Source organism: Vidua chalybeata, chromosome 1 (genome assembly GCF_026979565.1).
Source record: "Vidua chalybeata isolate OUT-0048 chromosome 1, bVidCha1 merged haplotype, whole genome shotgun sequence".
Classification (NCBI taxonomy): domain Eukaryota; kingdom Metazoa; phylum Chordata; class Aves; order Passeriformes; family Viduidae; genus Vidua; species Vidua chalybeata.
The window spans coordinates 114,445,407-114,467,144 of record NC_071530.1 but is presented as its reverse complement, the minus strand read 5'-3'; the positions used below and the strand labels follow the sequence as shown (position 1 = coordinate 114,467,144).

The following is a 21,738-nucleotide window of genomic DNA, read 5'->3' as shown; positions in this document are numbered from 1 at the left end:
TGCAGTGGGTACGATTGGGTACCAGGTATGGATGCTGCTGCTGCGGCAACACCAGCGGGGTTGGAGAAGGAGGACTGCACCCACCTGGCAGGTACCAGGGAAGGGCCAGCTGGGTATGTGGTGCACAAGGCAGGAGGATGAAGAGTGGGTGCCTGGTGCTGGAGAAATGGAGACTTAGGGGTGACCTTATCAATCTCCGCAGCTCCCTGAAAGGAGTTGCGGCCGGTTGGGGTTCGGCCTCTTTCCCCAGGCAACCAGCGACATCATGAGAGGACACAGTCTCAAGCTGCACCAAAGGAGGCTTAGGTGGGACATGAGGAGGGATTTCTTCACAGATTAGACATTGGAATGGGCTGCCCAGGGAGTGGTGGAGTCCCGGCAGGTGCTTAAGGAAAGGCTGGACGTGGCGGTCGGTGCTGCGGTCCAGTTGCCAAGCTGCTGTCAAGCTGGTCTCCATGACCTCGCAGGTTCTTCCCAGCCCGATCCCCTCTGGAATTCTGTGGTTCCGGGCTCCCGCCCGCGCCGCCAGGCGGCGCCCTCCGCCCCCGCCGCCCCGCCCCTCCCGCTCGCGGGCAACGCGCGCCCCCTGGCGGCGCCCACCCCGTGCCGCCGCGGCGGAAGCGGCGGGCGGTGCGAGCCGGCCGCGGGTCCGGGCGGCTGCCGCGTCCCCGGCGGCGCGGAGTTCCCGCTCCCCTGCGCGCCTCCGCCGCCGCCCCCGCTCCGCAGGGCGCCCGGCCGCCCCCGCCCCGCCGCCGGGAGCCGCCCCGGCCCGGCCGCCCCGCGGGCACCCGGCCTCCGCGGGGGCGGCGGGCGGAGAGTAAAACCGGGCCCCGGCAGGGACGCGGGGCCGGAGTCGGTCCCGCCGCCGCCAGGGCAAGGTGAGCGGGCGCTACCGGGCGGGTGGAGGGTCCCGGCCCGGGCCTGGCCCCGCCGCCACCCCGCAGGTGCCTGGGCGGGAGGTGACTTGCCCTGGTGGCCTCGGTCACCGCCGAGCTCGGGGCCTTGCTTTAACCGCAGGGGCTGCGGGCGGAGCGCGATGGGAGCCGGGGGCGCTTCGTGGGGGCGGCCGGGCCCGGGCTGTGTCCTGCTTGCCAGGACAGCGAGCCCCGGCCCGCTCCGGCCGCCTGCACAAGGAACCGCACAGAAGCCCGCCCAGATCTTGGGTCAAAACAGGGACTAAACCATCCCCCGACTTCTAGGGTCTCTCCTGTCGTACGTGACATTCGCAGGATTATCAGGGTCTTCTGTTTTTTTTTGTTTTTTTTTTTTTTTTTTTTTTTTTTTTTGCTGTGCTTGTGGCGGCAGTGCTAATTTTGGTAGAAACGCCCTCCGTAGCCGTGTGTTTCTGTTGGCAGGGACGTGTCGTAGCTGCTGCTTCGCAGCGTCTTTCTAGTTTGGAAACACTGGGATGTCCTCCAGAGGTTTCACTTGCACATTGCATATGCACGCTGGAATCGTGCTGTGTGTCGTTTACAGCAGAGCGTGCTGCTGTCCATAATCGCTCCTATCCTGATCAGTAGGGTCTCGGTTATCCCAACATCTGCTGACTGCAGCTGAAGGCCTCTGCTGTAGTTTAGTTAAGGACCTTTCTGGGTCGTGTGTCAGAAGTCAGTGATGGGAACTGTGTGTTAGCTTGTTTCCACATCATAAAGCTTGCAGTGTAAGCGTAAGTTGTAAGCACTGTAATTAGTCAAACGAGAAATTGTGTCTTTGTGAACTAGTGAAAAATGTAAGCTGCTGCATTAGCAAGTTAGAGCTTAAAAATGTGTATTTTGAACTTCTCAACAGCAAGTTGGAACAGACCAGTGTTGTTCTCTGTTAGTGGCACGTAAGAACTATGTTGAACCTGTGTTCAGTGTAGAACTTCTGGGCTTTTTTTTGATCATAATCTGCCTTCCGTTCTTCACTGCCATAGTACCCACGTTGTGATGACCATACTGGTGCTCTTAATGAATGTGGGAAGTAGAATCTTCACAGCAAAAGGACAGGAGGCAACAGACACAAGGTGCACAAGGTGTAGTAAGGGGAACTCTAGAACTAGAATAAAGAAAAACATTTGCACCATGAAGGTATTCAAGCACTGGATTAGGGGACCAAAGAAGCTGTGGGATCTCTGTCCACGGAGATACTACAGACTGGACTGGATATGTCATTGAGCAACCTGATATAACTGGCTAGTTAGGAGGAGGTTGGACAGTATAACTTCCAGTATAAATTATCCTGTTATGCTCCTCAAGATGAGGAAGCAGCATTGTTCAGGGTAGATTTGACTGTTCCTAAGGGAAGGCAGTGCTTTAGCTCTTACCTCTGTGGCTGGTAGCACAGAAGATGTTAGCTCTTAGTTTCTGTTGCAGGTTAGCACACAGATACATATGCAAGTAAACTTCAAAAACTGTGGTGATTGCATTTGAGGTATTGCATTGAACATTATAGGCAAAAGGACACGTAATATTTTGCAAGACTGACATGTGTGAACAGGACTTTAAATTTACTTGATGGAGGATTTGGGATTTGCAGAAAGCCATAAACAATTTAAAGTGGGAGAGTATAGCCATAAGCTTTCTTTTAAGCTACATAATCACCTCTCAGTTTTGAAAAAATGCTTCTGTGCCATAACCCATGCTCCATATTGTTCTCTAGGTAGTAGGTGGAGCCATTGGAGAAGTCCAGGCATAACAATCTGATTAATATTGTGGTGTTGAATACTATTCCTGAATCTTGCTTGGTGTCACAAGTTGTGTTTCTTATACTTGCTGTGGGTGTTTGCTGCCTGACAGGTTCTGGAGTTCAGCTCTGGCAACTGGAATGAAAACGAGCTTTCTCTTGCTCTCCCACACACACTCTCTCCCATCCTTTTCCCCTAATTCACACCCCAAAGACAGGGGTGCATGAATTCAGTGAAGGGCATGTCACTAATGCTGTGTGCTTATGTGTGGCCGGAGATAATCGGCTGCCTGTCACACTGTCCTCAAGAACATGCTGAGGAGAAAAATGTTGTTAGTTTGGAACAGCCATGGATTGTGGGAGCAAATATCAGCTTTTTTCTCATTAGTAGGAGCTAGTTACCTTGACTAATGTGGGTAGAGGCTGATTTCCAAAACCAAAGGAAAAGGGACATCCTTGCTCTGTCAGAATGTGAGGGAAAATTGAGATAGGAAAATAAGTGAAATGACTTCTACTCTAGTATGTGTTTCAATGTTCCTTAATGAATGTGGAGTAAAATTGATCTGCTTTGTCATTTTTGTTGTCACCAGTGTTCTGAAAGCAATATTATCATCTGTATTTCAGTCTCTTGCAAAAACAGAGCAAGAGTAAAGGAATAGTAGACATACAAGTTTGTCTAGGCATAGGACACATTCTATGTGTCACATTCTAATAAACAAAACACAGCAACTTCAAACTTAGATTATTTTCATTTTTAGAAATGCTGTTCTTCCGTTTCTCTCTACAAGCCTATTTTACAGGTGCAACATTTTTTTCTTCTTGGTCCTGACTAGCGGAACTTGGAATATTAATCAACCAGTTTTTTCTAGCCTAGAATAATTTTTGTACTTAGAGGTATTAGGTTTGCTGTTCAAGCACTAAAATAGCCAAGCATTCAGGCTGCCCTGTGTTTGTAAGGTGAAGTGAATAGCAAGTTGTCCCCTAAACTGTACAAAGCTAAGAAAAAAAATGTAGCTCTAGAGTTACAGTAAGCCTGAATTGCAGGCTTGACTTCTGTGGGCTGGTGAATTTTTAGGAGATGGCATTGGAGTGGAGAGATTCTTATACATAGACACAGTAAAGCCAGAGCAGTTAAAACTCTAAAGAGGACTTTTGTGACCTTTTTTCCCTTTTGTCTGTTCTGCTGCTTCTGTGTTGTGCTTTGGGTCTTGACATGTCGCTATCGGTGAATTTGCGGGTACAAATTAAGATCTTTACAGGGCTGAGACTTTCTTATTTGAGAGTCTTCTTCCTGAGATGTTCTAGGGTTATAGTGAGTGGAAGTGTTCAGTAGGTTTTCCTTAAAGCACTGGATTTGAGATTGTGCTGTTTCCTATTGTAGTTAGTGCTTGAGAGAAGGTTTTGATTTTTTGTAACAATAAATTAGACTAATCAATACCACTTTCTGAAATTCAAAAATTCAGTATTAATTGGTATTGGTAACAGTATAAATGTTCTGGGTCTGTGCAAGTTGTACAGTTTTCAATGAGATAAAATCCTAGCCTGAAATGAAGCAATTGCACCACCTTTCTCCATTAGAATTGTCAGCATTTCCAGTACCTAAAAGACAAGGACTGTAATGATCAAGTAAAAGTTTTGCTGTGTGAACTGTTGTTTCTAATAGATACTGCTAGGATATGGGGTAGATGGTATATGAATAAAATGCATCAGAGAGGTTAATTATATGATTAAACAGTATAGGCAGATCTATATTTTTGGAAGATTTATTAATATACTTTTTTAAAATTTTATTTTAAACAGGAGATGTCAGGTGGAAATGAATCCTGTACTGCAGGACCAACATCTATGTCCTATTTAACTTGCCTGACTTACATTCTGGAAGAATGGACTGGTGTGGAGGATATTGGAGATTATCTGAGTTATGCATTCTACATTTTATGGTTGCTTTTTCCACTTGTAGTAGTCTTTGTACTTCCAGGAGTTATTATCATTCTCTTCTACGTTTCCATTCTCTGGCTTCATATTTATAAAAGGAAGAATGAAATAAAGGAAGCTTATTCCCATGACGTTTGGATAGGTGCAAGAGAAATGTTGGCAACCATATGGGATGGTCATGGGAGAATATGGCATGGTAAGTGAGATCTGACCTTTCATTAAAAACTTCTGAAACTCTTATTCCTTGTTTAGCTTTCAAGATTATCAAGATATGCCTGATTGTTGCTGCTAGTGCATGCCAATTCAGGCCAGATTTTTTTTTTTTTCTGTTTTATGAGTGACTGTCAGTGGTGCTTGAAACAAAAAAAAAAGGCCATTGAGACTTTTTTGAATGTAAGCTTTTTGTCTTATGCATTTATTCCTTTGCGGCTATAAAATGACATCTCTGTTCTGGTTGAATTTATGCAAATTTAAGTGCCTTTTTTTCCATTTTTTGCTTTTTACAACAATTCCTGGATTTCCTCATTTGAAGAAGACCTGAAATGTGTGTTGTGTTAAAAATTAGATCAATTAATTGTATCATTCCAGGGTTAGTATGTGAAGACTGGAATCTATTAGCTTCCCTGAACTAGCTATTCCCTGATAGCTAGTATGTCAGCCAGCACATGTTAGCATAATTTAATTGCACTTAACCAGTCTTACATAAAATGCTAAATGATGGCTAAAAGGAGCACTTAGTTGCTTCTTGAAATTACCTTCAGAGCCTTACAGTGTAACAGAACTCTTTTTTATTTATCTTTATATTTTTGACTACTACTTTCTCTACTAGAATGTCAAAACTAAGGGCCCTGTTCTTTGTCCTTCTGCTATTATTTCTTTATAAAGACAGACTTAATAAATGATTTGGCTTTTCTCTCTAAAGAAATCATAAGTCTCTTTCAGAGCATTCAGTCTAGATGCAGCTAAAGGAGAAAGAGATACTTAAGAACAATTTACATAAAGAATAAATCCTTGAAAATCATCTCTATTTGTTCTCTAGTCAAAGGGAAGCGGGTTTTCAAGGCATTGATAACCAGATGGTGCAGCAGCTGTATCAGATGGGCTTTGTAAGACTAAGATGTAACTTTCAAATCTAGGAAACTACACTATATCAAAATCAACGGCTACATCAAAGAGCTTAAAATGCTCTCTTCACAATAAAAAGCTATTTACTTTTTTTTTTCACAAGAAAATTATTTTTAAGGCCTTGGGTCTTTTAATCCTTAGTAACTTTTTCTTTTCATAAGGTCTGACATTTTATTTGTGCAAGAAGATTCTTATCCGGTTCCTCATTGAGAGCTGTGACTTTTTTCTGCCCTGCCAGCTGCTTCCCTCTTATCTATACACTTGTCTTGCTAAAGAATGAAATGTTTTCCAGTTATTTTTTCCCCTACTTGATTCATCAGGATATCATAAGAACAACTTTCCATCCTGAAATCTAACAGCATTAATAAAAAACCAAAAAGAGAAAAAAACAACCCTACAACCAAAAAGCCCCAAACCAACACCCAAATCCCCAAACCAGGTGATTGATACCTGTAACTTTACATGTATCATGCCAATGCCATGTGTGTCAGTTGCTGGCTTGGAGCACAGTTAGTGGTCCCTTGGGATGGGACAAATGTCACACTTGCAATGTGTTGCAGCTCCACAGGTATACAAAGTAAAACAGAGGGAGAAGAGCCAAGAGTACCTTCAGAATTAAATTAATGGAATAGGAACTGCAGACCTGATTAATTTAGGAAGAAGTGACAGGATTTGGTTGAGGGTTTTTTTTTTCGGTGTTTTGTTTTTGATTGTTTTATTTTATTTTAAAAAAGATACTGCAACAGTACTACTGGGCATTAACTGAGTATGTTCTATACTGATGCATTTTGTGTTAATTAAATATATTCTGCCCTGTAACTTAAATAGAAATGTGAGGTCAGGAAGAAGCTTATGTGTGTTTATGTATATTTTTAGCTAGACATATATAGTCCCAACTAGCTTTTAGTATGTAGTGATGGAAAGCTGGAACAGGTATAACTTGGAGAGAAGTAACAGAGATAAACTTCATGTCCTGGAGTAAAAGGAGACATGAAAATGGGTGCTGTCATGTCAAATCTTCTAAAACAGTCCCTGATGGCAATGAACTTCAAAAGGTTAATAATAGCTTGAAATAGTTGTTTCTCCACTCCCAGTCCGTATTTTGATTTCTCTTGAATGATTGATTCCGAGGACTTTGCAGCCTTGAAAATAGTGAACTGAAAAAATAAGGATAAATTATACAGTTTGAAATAGTGCAACTGGGTGTTTTGTTTTAATGTTGGTTCTTTTTTTGCTCTTTCTTTGTGTAGTGCCTTAAATGAAACTTGTATTCTCTATGAAGCAACTTGTGTTTCTTGTAGATACTACAAGTTAGCTCTTGACTTATCATCGGTCACTTTGCTCTAACCACTTCTTAATCCATGTTGGTTTCAGTTTGCCAATTGCTGCAAGTTAGTTTATTTGGGATAGAATTGTATAAAAATTTAACATCTGTTACATTTTTAACTCCTAACAGGTTATGAGCTTCATGGTGTTGAAAATATTCCTCAAGGACCAGGACTTGTTGTGTTTTATCATGGAGCTACTCCCGTTGACTATATCTATTTCTCAGCTAGACTACATATAATGAAGAAGAGGCGCTGCAATGTAGTAGCTGATCATTTTGTCTTTAGATTACCAGGTAATATACTTCATTAGAGACAAGCAGTTTTGGAATTCTTATTTTAATTTTTTAATTGTGTAATTAATAAAAATGGTGTTGCAGGAGCACAGCTTTCAGAACAGACATTCAGACAAATTTAGTGAAAGTTTTGAAACAGAGCATGTTCTTTACAAACAAGAATGAGACTGGCCCGTGCAAGGATGGGACATAGTCCTGCCTGGGTAACACCTTCCAGTGACTCTAGGGTGTTTAGAAACAAAGAGAAGGAGATTGAAGGAGAAGCAGTGTTCTCTGTATTAATCATTATCAAAGATTTCAATGAGTGGTGTGAACTGATTAAGAATTAAACTGTTTGGAAAAAATACCCTATAAGCTAAGAATACTAGACTGGAGAGACAATGCCTTTTCTTATCCCACCCAACGCTTACCTAGTTGAGGCTGGCAGGCAGTCTACCTGTTTCAGGAAGACTGTTTCAAGTAGAATCTGTTTTGGAGGAAAGCTAGAGAAGTGTTCAACATGTTTGTGTGAAACATGAGGTGAAGGAGGTAGAAAATGAAAAACATGTTTAGGGCAAGATTTTGGCTAGGTAGCCTAGTGAAATGCACTGCCAATTGGTGAAATTATTATGTGAGGGGTTTGTTTTTTTATCTGTGTGAAGTACAGTAATACCCTCTTTCTTTCTCAAGTTTGGTTTGTGATTAAAGGCCTGTCAATTCACAAAATGAATTACAAGGAGCATTCTGTAGTGTACTGGTGCTGTTACTAGAACCAACTCACGTAAGAAAACTGTCTTTTTTTTGTTGGTATAGATTGATTTCAGCCTTAGTCCCTGAAAAGAACTTTTTCATACTGATTGCAGTATGGCTTTGCCTCTAAAATTGCTTTTGCCAATAGATTCATTTATCAGTGGTTATCAAATCTTTTGCATACAGATGACTAATATAAGCTACTTGGTGATGCAGATTTGGCTGCGTATTGTATCTTTATAGGCACAGATGTTTATCAAATGGGACATTATGTTTTACTCCTTTTCTGCTTAAAAATAAGGCACTAAGTGGGAGTATACTTATTAGTTCCCCAAATATCATTCAGTAGCATTGCAGAAACATCTTGCTGAATGGCTGATCTTGAAGAACTGGTTTTAGCAGTACAACATCTAGCTAACAGCTACAGGCATTCCTCAGGGATTGATACTGAGACCACTGCTGCTTAAGAGTTTTTATAGTACCCCGGATGAGGGCCTGGAGCATGCACAGGAAATTCACTGATGATACCAAACTGGAGAAGCTGCTGATCTACTGGGCATTAAAGCTTGTTCTCAGAGGGACTTAATGGAATTCAACTGGTAGAAATATTATGAAATTCAACAAAAGCAAATGTAGAGTTGTGCATCTGGGATAGAGCAATTCTGTGCAAGAGTTCTCTGGATAAAAGGGGACTTGGCAGAAAAGGGCTTAGTATTCTAGTGGACAACAAGCTGGATGTGAGTTGGCAGTGTGCCCTTACAGCAAAGATGGACTGCACGGTGAGCTTTTTGTAGCATGAATGTAGCCACTGGTTTGAGTGAAGACATTTTTTTCCCTTGGTATGGCACCTGTGCAAGCACATCCTGTGACATGGTGTCCAGTTTTGAACTCCCTGGTACAAGGTCATCAGTGGATGATGGGGATCTGGAGCACGCAGTGTCCAAGGAGAGGTTGAGAGAACTGGATTTGTTTGGTGTGTACCAGATAAAGGTGGAGAAAGATACTATTGCTGTCTTCAGCGACCTAGTGGGAGGGTGGGGAGAAGAGGGAGTCAGACTCTTTTCACAGGTGCTCAGCGATAGATTGAGAAGTAACAGAGACAAGTTGCAACACAGGAAATTTTGATTAGACATGTGGAAAGGTATTTTACCATGAGGGAGATCAGACGCCTGAACAGATTGCTTAGGCAAGTTGGGGAATCTCCATCCTTGCAGACTTTCAAAACTCCACTGGGTGAGGCTCTGAATAGCCAGATCTAGTTGAACCCGCTTTGAGTGGGAGGCTGGACTAGATGACCTCCAGAGCTTCCTTCTAATCTACATAATTCTCTGATTCTGTGAAGGAATTAAGGCTGTTCAGGGAGACAAGTCCAAAGAGCCCAGAAAATGTTGTGGATTGTTTAAAAATAAGCACATTAATCTAATCTATGACTGGCAACTCAGGTAGATGTTGCTTCCCTTGTGAATCAAACCAGAAAGACTGTAATTTTATCCTAATACTAAGGCTGTCTGATTTTGATTAAGTGTTCAGATGAAATTGGATGCTTTTCAGAAGATGTTTTAACCAAAAGTTATTATGCTCAGTGCAGGGGAGATAGGAAGGGGTGGCAGTGCATTTGGGGAGTCTGTTAGACATACTTGGATGTGTCACAATTGTGTCAGTATTGAGTATGCTTTTCTTGCATTTTTGGAGGAGAAGGATATGAAATATGGTCATGTGAATTCTTTTTTTCCTTCTTTTATAACTAGAGGTTAGCCACAGGGAAAAACAAACTCAGTATTCCAGCTTTCTGGTTCCTTTAGACTCTTAGCTGTGTAGTGCTCAGAAAAACATTTACTTCTCTAAGTTTGGGAGAAAGCCTTTTCACAAAGCATTCAGAGAGGATTGAGATTTCACTTGTGTTCTTCTCCATCATCCTCTGCTATAGTATGGGCCATTTTTGCTTCTTAAAGTCATCTGGGAGCCCTCTTTAAAAGTTTTTTGCTATCTTATGTAACTAAGACAGTCCCTTTCCTGTTCCAGAGGAAAGGACCTTTGGCTTCTTGTCTGTTATATGCGCAAGATGTTGCAAAGTATCTTGTGGACTGGATGCTCTGCAGATATATATGTGTGATTACCTACAACTATGGAAGGTTGGATTCAATGGTCTAAATGTTTCCTCTGTGTCTGGTCAACCATGGGAAAATTATGACATCCTTGCCATCCTGCTATCTGGTAGCTGACAGCCCTGATGTTACAGTCAAGATAGAAAAATGTACATAGTGCACAAATTGAGAGCAGTTACATGCCTTACTGGGTTTCTTCAAAGGGTTTTCAAACATTTCTGCCAATACAGCCTTGTGGAAAATAGGAGAAGAGTATGTTGGGGCAAAGGGCAGAGTACAGGTTGAACTGTGGAATAAAATTAAATTTGAACTTCTTGGTGTCTGGAAGAACATGTTCTACATGGCTGAAAAATTGTGTTTAGATAATTCTGAGAGTTGTTTTGTTGTTTAAAATGGAAAAACAGATTCTTGGTTCCTTTCATGCAGTGCTACCTGGTACTACCCCAGTGTTTCTTCTAACTTTCTGATGATTTTTGCCTTGAACACAGGTACCCTGGCTGTCCTTTCTGGGCCATTGTGTCAGATTCTGTCTCCCAGCTGCTTTAAGGGAGCCAGGTCCTTCTTTGGTACTGAAGCAGAGATATCAATAGTAATGTGTGATCTGCTGGCAAGGCTGTGAAGTACAGCTCAGAATATAAAGTTGATACTAAAAGTCAAGAGATGAAATACAACTGAGAAATTTTGTGAGGACTTGAAACCTCCCTGTACAACTATTCTGTAGTACATTTTTTTTTTGTCTGTATTCTGTCAATATTCTGTTTTTTTTTTTTTTTTTTTTACTGATCTATGAACTGGACAGACTCATGGTGTTTGCTTTGTCACACACACCTTCCCCCTCATCCCTTCCTCAGTGTATCCAATGCAGAAATGGTGTTGTCACAGTCTTTACTTCCTTGGAGTCTCTTCCTGCTCATCTCAACCCTTTTCATGACTGTTTTGTCTGTCTCCTGAGCTCACTAACAGAAAGTACTAGAGACAGGCAGCTTTTTACCACCAGGTACATTCCAGAGAGCTTTAATTAGTTTGGGAATGTCAAGCATTGTAAAAATCAGCTATTGAAAATCCCACAAAAAAAAAATAGCACCTGAAAGAACTGAATTTCAGTTAGGTAAATAATATTTCAGGTGTTCTCCTGTGCAAATGCTACTAGATGAAGACTGAGCATCATCAGCAGTGTGGGAGGCAGGCATGGCAAAATATGAGACAGGTGTAATGCAGCTTGTGTTCTGTGGCCGTGTGTATGGGCAGATCCTGATTGGGTATAGAGATGAGTTGGGAGTAATTATACTCACACCAGTTAAAAATACTAGTTAGAGATCAGAGTTTAGTTAAGAATAAACTAATAATGTGTTGCCTCATGCTTTTCTTCCTAAGCCCTTAGTTTATGCAAGCTATAAGACCTCTGTCTTCTTAACTTTGGGCTCTCCTTTAGCATGTGTGTGTATGTAGCAAATGTGTGTTTATAGTCACAGATATTAATTTGTTATCAAGAGGTGAATTTAACTTTGTTAAGTTCTTTAACTCAGTTCTTTGTCTATGGCTGATAAGGTTGTTTGCTTCAATGGGAAACTTCAAGACAGAGAAGTAATGTTCCCCTTACCGCCCAGTCATCCAAAGTTACCATTTTGGTACTATTACTTCACTATTCATAAATACTGTATAAGTTTAAAATCTATTGAACCAACTGAACAGGACTTACTTCGTGCAAACAGAGGTCTGTGGTAGTTATGTCCTTTAACGATAGGCTAGTTGTCTAAATTGATCAAACGTGTTCCTTTTGATGCTTGTAGCAAAATTTTGATGTTCTACTGTTTCTTGAAGAGTACGGTCTGAATGACATGTCAAATTCAAGGTGATATGAGGAGCTTATGTAACCTTAGGTCAAAAACTTCAGTTACAATATTAACAGAAGGTGAGTGTGCCCAGTTGAGGCTTACCAGATGCATTAAATGCATCCAGGTACTCACAGACTGAACCAGAGTCAATTGCTGCAGTGATCCCTTATGGAGAGAACGATGCATTTTCTTTGTCATTCTCCTTCTTATGTGCTGCTGTTCTTTACCGAAGTTCACAAAACAGAACCAAAACAATTTCCTGGTTTTGCTTCTATTTGGGCTGTGCTATGTTTGAACAGTAGAGCTTGAGCAAGGAGTCAGTGCCCTTGAGTCAAACAGCTCCTTCAAAGGGACATGTGAAAGATATCACGGAGTGCTTGATAGTTCTTTTTCAGTTTAGTCCTGACTGTGGGATAACACTTGACTTTATTATGACAAAAAGCCACTGAAACCCCTAAATCTTCTACTTTGCAGACCAAAATCTGTAAGTTAGACTTAATGCTTCAGTCCCTCTTGGGGACTGGAGACCACAGCTTATTAGACAATTAAGTTGTAGCTATAGTGTTCCTTGCTGAGGATCTGTACTCAATGGTAGTATGAATTTACATTCTCAGAATTAATGTTATCTTTACCCTACAGGTTTTAGAATACTACTTGAGGTATTTGGAGTTATACATGGACCAAAAGAAGCTTGTGTCAGGACTCTGGAGAAGGGCCATCTGTTAGCCATTGCCCCAGGTGGAGTTCGGGAAGCACTCTTCAGTGATGAAATGTACACTATTTTGTGGAGTGATCGGAAGGGCTTTGCTCAGGTCGCCATTGATGCAAAAGTGGTAAGTATGACACATAATGGAAGAGAAGCAAAGAAAGCTAGGTTATTAGTACTTTCTTCCAGAGAAAGCTGTTTTGATTATCATATATTTGATATTAGATTTCTGACTGTCATGAGTATGGTCTACTTGCTCTAACAATTGCATTTCAAGACTCTTTTTGTCGCTTTTGATAGATAAGAAGGCTTATGAGTCAGCTAAGAATAATGCGGTTAGGAAGTCCAGAGTTCAAAAAAACAAGAGATTAAATAAAGGATGGTTTCTCCTTATAAGCATGTGCTGTTTTATACATACCTGGTTAGTATTGTGATGGTCTAGCCCTCCCTGACTAGCATGGTTGGGAAACAGCCCTACATACCAGAGTCACAGAATGTGCTGAGTTGGGAGGGACCATCAGGATCATGGAGTCCAACTCAGTGTTTCTGTTTGTTCTGTCCCTGAAGTGTGGTGTGACCAGCAGGGTATAGACTCACCGACACTTTGTACTGTATTGGTATTTTATGGTCGTGAGGGATGTCCAGGGCTGGTCACTGGTGTGAACTCTTCAGTTCTAATGTACAGCACAGGGCTTGGTCAGCAGGCAGGTAGTTATTAATAGAGGACCAACTGTTAAGGCACAACTGTGTGTGCTATATTTGAGTATATTGAACTATTTTAGTAATCATTTCAGAGTTCCTCTTGTTCTAGATTTGTACTTGGAAGATGTCTCATATGTCCATAGGTCTACATATACCTAATTTAAAAGCAAGTCTCATACCAGGAGTTTTATATTTAGTTACTGTCAATGACAGACTTCTTAAATCTCTGGATTTTATACAGAAATAGAATACTTTTAAGACGCAAGTGTGCATCACTTTTCTCACAAGGAAAACAACACTGTTTAAACAACAACAAGTATTTTCAACAAGTTTAGATTTTACTAATGTATTACAATAGCATGTGAAAGGCCATACTTGAGATTCAACTATGATTGTACTAGTTGCATTTATTTTATTGGATGTGTGTTGGTTCCCTTTATGCACTCACAAGGGTCTTGTAGCTTCATCCCCTCTTAAAAAAACCCCGAGAGATGCAGTAAAATAGAAAGAATGTCAGAGGCAGGCTGAAACTGGGAAAAACATCTTTATTTAGATTAAAGATGAACTTCTAAGTCACCTTGAATCATAAGCAGAACTCCTCATGGAAAGAAGAATGTGTCTGATACACCAGAAAAATGTGTCTAAAACTGGAGCCTTCAACTTCTTCAAGTTGTCTTATTTCAGCAGGTTTTTTGCCAGAATTTCTGTCATATAAACAAAAATTTCTACCTCTATGTCAAAAGTAATATGTTCCAAATAAGATTGTTCTAGAATAAAGATATTTGTATGCATTCAGTTTAGGCAACTGCACTTCTTCTTATGCTCTGTAATTATTTACAGACTTTTTTTTCCCCTCTCAAAAAACCCTCAACTTGAGACATGAAAAAGTTACATGTGCTAGCTCATCCCCATGCTTGGCTTTAAAAAGTTTTAAAGAATTTGAGTTCATGAAAATCCCATGAAGAGTTCTGTATTTCTGATGATGCTGTGTACAATGGGCACATATTATAAAATGCTATTGAAAAACTTTATATAGTAGCTGACCCCCTCATAGTTCTTGTAAATCTTGACAGCTGTTTGCAATTTTAAAAACAGCAATAAAAACTTGAAATATTCAACACCATTCCAAGTACTTATCAGCAGAAATAAGTCATGGACTTGTATTGAGTATGACACACCAAGTGTGAAGCAATACCATCAGCACAGAGAGGAATCGGACAAGTTTAGTGTCCCAATCCTGTGAATCCTTCCCTTTGAGCATAACTACAAATTAGGTAAGAGGTTTAAGCACTTAAGTCACAACTGTGCAAACACTGCTAGATGGGGGGAGGGATGCCTAAAAGCTCCATAGGTTCTGAAATTCTGGACTGCTCTAAGAAAATAGACTTGTTGAAACAGTGACTCACTGAAATCTTGTGGTATTCTCCACTTTGAAACTTCATGGCAGAAGGTCACAGAAGAACTTCAGAATACCTGTTTTACTCTCTGTATATTCTTGTCTGAGAAACACTTCTTAAATTAATTTGCCTGTTGAGTTTAAGTGAGGTAGAAGTTTTTTAGATAGCACTATCTTCCTTAAATTCTTAATTATTTTTTTTCCCTCCTAGCCCGTCATTCCTATGTTTACACAAAATGTTCGAGAAGCCTTTAGGACATTAGGAGGAATAAGTAAGATATTTTCTATTTTTCTGTAGTTTATTTTTCCATGTGTGTTTAGCCTATCTCTGTAGAAATAATCCTCATATAAGTTTGAGATTTAACACAGCCTTGTTTCTTGATGTTTGCTCTCTAGTAGAGTTCAGAGATATTATTAGGATTTAATATCAGCATTAGATGTGATATTGGCTCATCTAGGTTATTTTCCACATAATAATGTTCTTTTGAACAAGCAGTAGAAGAAAGAAAAAAAGACACAGAAAAAGGCAGGAAGATTTGAAGTACTTTTTTTCTCTGCTTATATCTGCTAGGCCAACCCTAGGTTTTCTCCTGTCTGTTAAGAAGCAAAGCAAACAGGTTGGCAACTGATACATTATTTCTGTTCTCCTAAAGCTCTGTGCTTACACTTCTACCTGTACTTAAAGTTTGAATGGTTTGAACTACATTTAATCTGTAGTTGCTTTTCTATTCTGCACTAGACCTGTGGTTCCTCACAAAACCTTGGATTTGGCAGCTCTCCTTCCTTATCTCTATGGAACTTGCAACCAGAACATGAATAGATGGGTATTGTGTCTGAGGGGTCCATCTCTGGGATGATTAGATGCCCACATCTCTGCTCATTTACTAGTGTTAAACTCCCTCTTTTTTATATCTCTTAGTTACTATCTAGCAGAGGGGCCTGAACAAGTCTCCACACCACATGTTCTGCCTCAAGTATGGCATCCTCACCTTCATCAGAGGGCTGCAGGGCAACACAGTTCTGTTTCTCTCCCCCTCTGTTTAAGAGCTATATATTGCACAAGGAAGCCAAGGCATCAGATGCTGGAGCTGGAATAACTCACACATTTGTCATGTTGTACAAAAATAAGCAGCAATTAATTGTTGCTGTGTTCAGGAGAATCCCAAACAGAGGAAATTGAAGTCAAAATCATTTATGCTACTTACATTCTACAGCAGAGTTGCTAGAGGAGTGTAATTTCTTGGTCACTAAAGGTGTTACTCCAGTTTCGGTAGTTTTGTCTTTGTTTTTATAGGTTGTGTACAGAAAATTCCACATCTTGAGCTGTAAGGATTTTCTTTTGCCGGCATGCCAGTTAATGGAGTTTCTTGTCTGAAATTGAGAAAGATAGTATTAGTACACATTTTTCAAAGAATCTCTTCTGGGTACGTTTGGGATAAACACTTAGAAGATGGCATGTGGAGAAGGATGTGTCCTCCTAGAGCTTTTTGAAATACCTGTTTTTTCTCTCTTTTTGTGTTGTTTAACTGCAACCAGTGTGTGATCTGAAAGAACAATTCAGTATGTTAGCATGAGTGACTTTTAGGCAGATTTCTGATCCTTTAGACCTCAGTGGGACTGAACATGCAGTTTTCCAATACTAGTTTCTAATGCTAACCTGTCAAATAAGCTAAACCTGTAACCTGTATTGCGTAGGATTCTTTTCCTCTCCAGAGAGACAGCTATTGAATTTTTCTCCTCTTCTTGTTTCAGCTACTCTTTGGAGGAAAGATTTCACACCAAGTTAGGGTAGAAATAAATCTGATATAAGCATTAATGCAGCCTTTAGGAAATAAAACTCAAGGTATAATAGCACTTGAGATGACACATTATTTAAAAGTTTGGGTTGGGAGCTAGATTACTTTGCAAGCCAGTTTCAATGTTGACGTAGTGGGGACAAAAAACTTCACAGAATAATCCCAGTGTCTCTCTTTCTCTCTTCCCTCCTTTACCCTCCCCCACTCCCCTTCTCCTTTCCCCACCTTTCTTTCTCCCGTTTTCAACTACATTTTTTCACATTAGAAATACTTAGGTCACTATATGAGCGTATTAGATTACCGGTAGTTCCTCTATACGGGGGGTTTCCTGTCAAGCTACGTACATTTATTGGAGAACCCATTCCATATGAACCAAATATGACTGCTGAGGAACTAGCTGCAAAGGTAAGATAGTTATTTATATATGTACATTTAAAATGTTGAATGTTCTGATAAAAACCACTGCAATAGTCTTGTCAAGTGATTTCTGTCTGGGAGCCAGTTATAGAAATTGGTGGAATCATGGTAAATTTTGTACTTGCCTAACTCTGAATGTTGTTCTTAAATACCATACTTTTATTACTACAACTTACAGATGTTCTAGGTCTTTTACGGTTAATTGCACCCTATATTTGCTTTGAGAAACAACTTGCTTTAAAGACTGAAGAAGTTTGGTCAGACAAGACAGCTCTCAATTGATAGGGAGAAGCACTTCAACCAAGAGGAAGCATTCTGCTTCCTGGTGTTTTCAGAAAGATGCTAAGGAAGCCTTTCAAACACAGCAAATCTATGTTCACAGACTGTTGGAATTACATACAATAAAAGAAAAACATAAATAATTTCCCTGCTTTGTCTAGTGAGTTTCTATTTTGTCCAGTTTCTAGCCCAGCAATTTAACTTCTAAATGTTCCTGTAATTAAGATTTAGATGCCTTATAGAAAGGATTTTCAGGTCCTCATGTTTATTCAGTTTATTAATAGATTTCACAGTGCAAAGACATAAACCAGTTAAGTGGTGGAGCAGTGAGATGGAGTGGGCCGAAGTAGGTATTTTTGAAAACTCCACAGATGGTCACTTACAGTATTCTGAAAACTTCACTTGAGAGAGAGACTTTTCTTGACCATGCAGGTGTCAGTTCAGTTGTCTCTCTTTGCCTGTTTATCCTATGATTAGGTCTCTGCAAAAAGACTCTTAAAATGTTTGTCTGCAATATCTTAGGCCTGGGTTATGGAGCACTGGTTGTTTCTTTTGTGGGGTCACTCTGACAGGACTTCAGAACTGCTGGCTTTCAGCAGAGAATGTGTTTAAGTTACTTTCAGACAGGCATTGACATCTTACATTTATGCCAACCCTCACTTTTTTCTGACTTAAGTTCAGATTCTGCTAGATAAAGCCCCTAGAGTGCAAATTCCCTAGAATCTTATTTACAGTGATTCTGAAGTTGTATCTTGTGTTTTGGGCTATGGCACGGTATGCATTTTCCCATTATATAGAGCAAAAAATAAAGCTCAAATTTTTTACCTAATGCAAATTTTACATCTGTAGAGTCACTTAGGACCAGATGTATGAAGTCCTTCTCCAAGGACATAACAGTTGATCACTTATTCATATAAACAATGGGAGCTTGTACCAATAAACATTCTACCAACATCTGCCCTTGCTGACCACTGGTTTACAGAGGCAAATAATTCTCTGTTCTTTTGTTTCTGACCTTAAGAATTCCCTTGCCTGTGCTTGTCTAGGCAGAATAGGAAATGTGTTCTCACCACAGCTTTTGCATGTTGCCCTGCTTTTGAATGTTCCCTATAGAGGTTTTATATAATAAGAGTAACTGCTGTTGCACTCCTTGGCCTGTTTGTTTTTTGAGTGAAAGTGAGGGCTGCTGTCACATGCAGCTAAGTGGCCTGAGCATGTGTCACAGGACCAGATCCTTCAGGGGCCGTGGGTCCAGAGGGCATTACTTTGTACAAGTCAAATCTCCTGAGACACAGTGGTGTTTCCAGTGCCACTTCTGAGCATGTGTAGAAGCAGAGGTGGTGCCCACTGGAAGAGCGTCATTGATGCAAACCTGGGCATAGGCAGGAGTTTGAGTTGCAGTACATCACGCAGGTGTTTAACATGCTTTATAGACCTAAGTTTCTTCATGAATTTACTCTGTTGTTTGACTTCTGTGTATTACTAATACAGCTTGTGAACACAGCTACCAGACATAAGAGGTACTAGTTTGTTAGTTTCTTGACAGTATTGTCACAATCACATCCTATGGGCTTAAATATGGAAGAACGGTATTTTGAACTTGCAATAGTGCTGTGGTATTTGAAAGGATTAAAAAGAGCCTAGAAATTGTGTTATTATATGAGTAGTATGAAGATGAGGTTTTCTGACCAAAACCTTTTCTCTTTCCCTACAGACAAAAGCAGCAGTCCAAGCTCTCATAGAAAAACATCAGAAAATACCAGGAAATATATTTAGGGCTTTAATGGAACGATTTCAAACACAAAAGAAAGAAGATTAAGGTCTTCTGAACTTCTATAACTACTATTTAGTTATAATATTCTTAAAGTCACATTTGTAAATTATTCATTCTTCTAATAATAGGTTTTAAATACTGTCCTAATAATACTGCTGTATAATTTAAGATAGAAGTCACTTGCCCTTGCCCTTTCCCCTCTCCAGTATCAAGCTCAGGAACCCAAACTTCAAATCATTCATAATGGGGCAATGTTTAATTTTTGATAAATGCATTCCTACCTTGGAAGTGTCTGGGTTGTTGTTTCTGGGTTTGTTTTGGTTTTTTTTTTTTTTTCCAAATAATACTGCAAGCCTTTATGTATATTGTCTGTCTTCCTTTTGGTCTGTCATTGTCTCCCATCCCCAATATGATGGATCTCTAACCTGAATGTCAAACCCTCTGCAGAGCTGGATTCTTAATGTCTTGACCCTCAACATTGTAAGGAGGTTTTGTGGGCCAGATGAATGCCATACAACACACATGAAAACTTTCCTGAGATTGTTACTCTCACACTGCTGGGAAGCAGTCCACCACTTTTGGCCTGCAGAACCTCTAGCAGTGCCTGCAAAACCTGTGTTGTAAAGTGTTTAGTTTTGCTGGGTGAGCTCAGAAAGGGTTCAGAGGAGTGAAAATTGATTAGAGAACTACAGTGATCCAAGGAGATTTGTTACAGAAACCACTCTGATGCTGTGGATGAGAACCCTACAACACAACTGCTATTCCAAGCCAAGGCATATTGGATATCTGCCCTTGAGTAGAGACTTGTCCCATTTATTTCTCAATGAATCTACAAATTCTCTTTTGAAACAATGAGCCAAACATTCAAACATCAAGAAGTAAAAATGAGAATACGGTTTAGTAATATGAGCTCAAAAATCTTTATTTTGATGGAAAGAGAAAATTGTTACAACACTTTGAAAGCAGTAGGTTTTTTGAAAAACAGAATTGGCATTCCCAAATACCTTTAAGATTTAGTATGTGGATACACTACTAAATATATTCTTCAAACAGTTATTTATGTAAGTTAAATAATGAAGGAGAGGGAGTTCTGTATACTTAAGTGAAAACAATTGAATCAACAGGAGAGAGATGCAAGATTGGGCTTTTGTGCACTTACAGCAAATTATATTTTTTTCTTAGCTAAAACCTATGGTTTTATTGTCCATGTAGGAAATATCTGAAATATTTCTTCTCATTTCCAGGAATTTTGGTCTACAGTTCTTAAATTAACATCTGGGAACTTTTTAGTTCTGGGATGAGGACAAACTCCTTCAGAAACAAAGAGGCTTTTGCTATATGATGTGTTTGCTTTTCAATATTGTTGGGGTGTGACCTTTTCTTAAAAAAAAAAATACACCTCCCTGAAAAATACCCAACAAATAACTGACATTTGAAGGAGCACTTGTATTCCATATAGTTGTCATTCCTCTCACCATTTAAGCACATACTTTGCTTTATGCTCTTTTAAATGTGTAAATTGGTGTTATTGCATAACTGCATGTGGGTGATGCCCTATGTTAAAAAAATATGGGGAATTGTCTATCAAATGTGGTTCACAAGAAGCAAAAGGCTTACTTTATGATATTATTTTTTTACCAAAAACATTTTACGTGGTGTTAAGTTTTTTAAAGCTTTGGGAAGAATCATAGTATATAAAAGCAAATGCCCATTCTGAAGTTTTTTCAATGACTTGGGTTTTACTTGAAGGCAAGATTGTGTTCCTTTTAATTTATTGGACTGTGTTTCAAAAATACTGTTAACACAGCATGTCATTAAAAATGATAATGCTAAATTCCTGCATTGAAGTACAACTTAAATTTAATTTTTTTTTACTGTCCATCTTGAGAAAAATGTACATCAGTCTGTGTTGTGAGCATCTCAAAGCTGAACATATTTTGTGTTGAGGTTGCATGTGTGTAAAAGAGAACTCGATCTAAAAGGTTCTGTTAGATATGGACAGACATTGTTATCAGAGATTTTGTAAAATTTATTTTATTAAGTATATGGATTATTTGCTGCAGTTTTGTCCCTTTATGTATTGAAAGATCAGTATAAAAAATGAAGGGCAGTATTGGTACTCTCTAAGTGTTTCATATTTGTATAGGCCTTTCATATTTATTTCTATATATTAAAAATATATAGATGACATCTTTTGAATAAAATTGACAACTGGAACAGACTTGTGAAGTTGTGTGTTGTGTTTGAACTAAATGGAATGATATATGGCCTGTCCTGCTGAACCTTGAGTGGTTTTGAGCAGCATGTCCTACCCCTGAAATACCCTTCTTGCCTTGCAGTGTCTGAATAGGGATGGAAGGAACAAAACCCCATAAGGAATGAAATGAAAAATAATTTAGACAACAGTGGAATAAATGAAAAAAGTCACATAAACAATAAGGTCTGAGTTTTAATAGTTGCAGTCTGTGCTGCAGAGAGCCTTTACAAGCACTGCAGTACCACTTTAGTTAAAAGTTTTGCAACAGAAAATAGGCTATAAATACTGACTAGTAAGGTTTATTTGTACATATTTGGGGTGTGAATAATTGCCTGCTTAGTTTTATTGAAAAAGAAGCAGACATGGATAGATACTCTCACAAGTAAGGTTATAGACC

General features: G+C 39.7%; 1 protein-coding gene across 2 annotated transcripts; it reads left to right on the top strand.

Moving 5' to 3' along the window:
- Positions 1–762: 762 nt before the first annotated feature.
- On the top strand, positions 763–21,305 carry LOC128795764 (transmembrane protein 68-like). 2 transcript variants are annotated; one of them, XM_053956811.1, is made up of 7 exons: positions 763–878; positions 4,465–4,795; positions 7,181–7,345; positions 12,654–12,847; positions 15,030–15,090; positions 15,390–15,435; positions 16,880–16,956. In XM_053956811.1, the coding sequence occupies exons 2-6, from the start codon at positions 4,468–4,470 to the stop codon at positions 15,398–15,400; spliced, it is 759 nt and encodes a 252-aa protein (XP_053812786.1). In that variant the 5' UTR covers positions 763–878; positions 4,465–4,467; the 3' UTR covers positions 15,401–15,435; positions 16,880–16,956. The 2 variants fall into 2 exon arrangements, with proteins under 2 accessions (XP_053812786.1, XP_053812777.1); XM_053956802.1 differs by lacking the exon at positions 15,390–15,435 and adding an exon at positions 19,025–21,305 and having other exon boundaries at positions 765–878; positions 16,880–17,019.
- Positions 21,306–21,738: the final 433 nt, after the last annotated feature.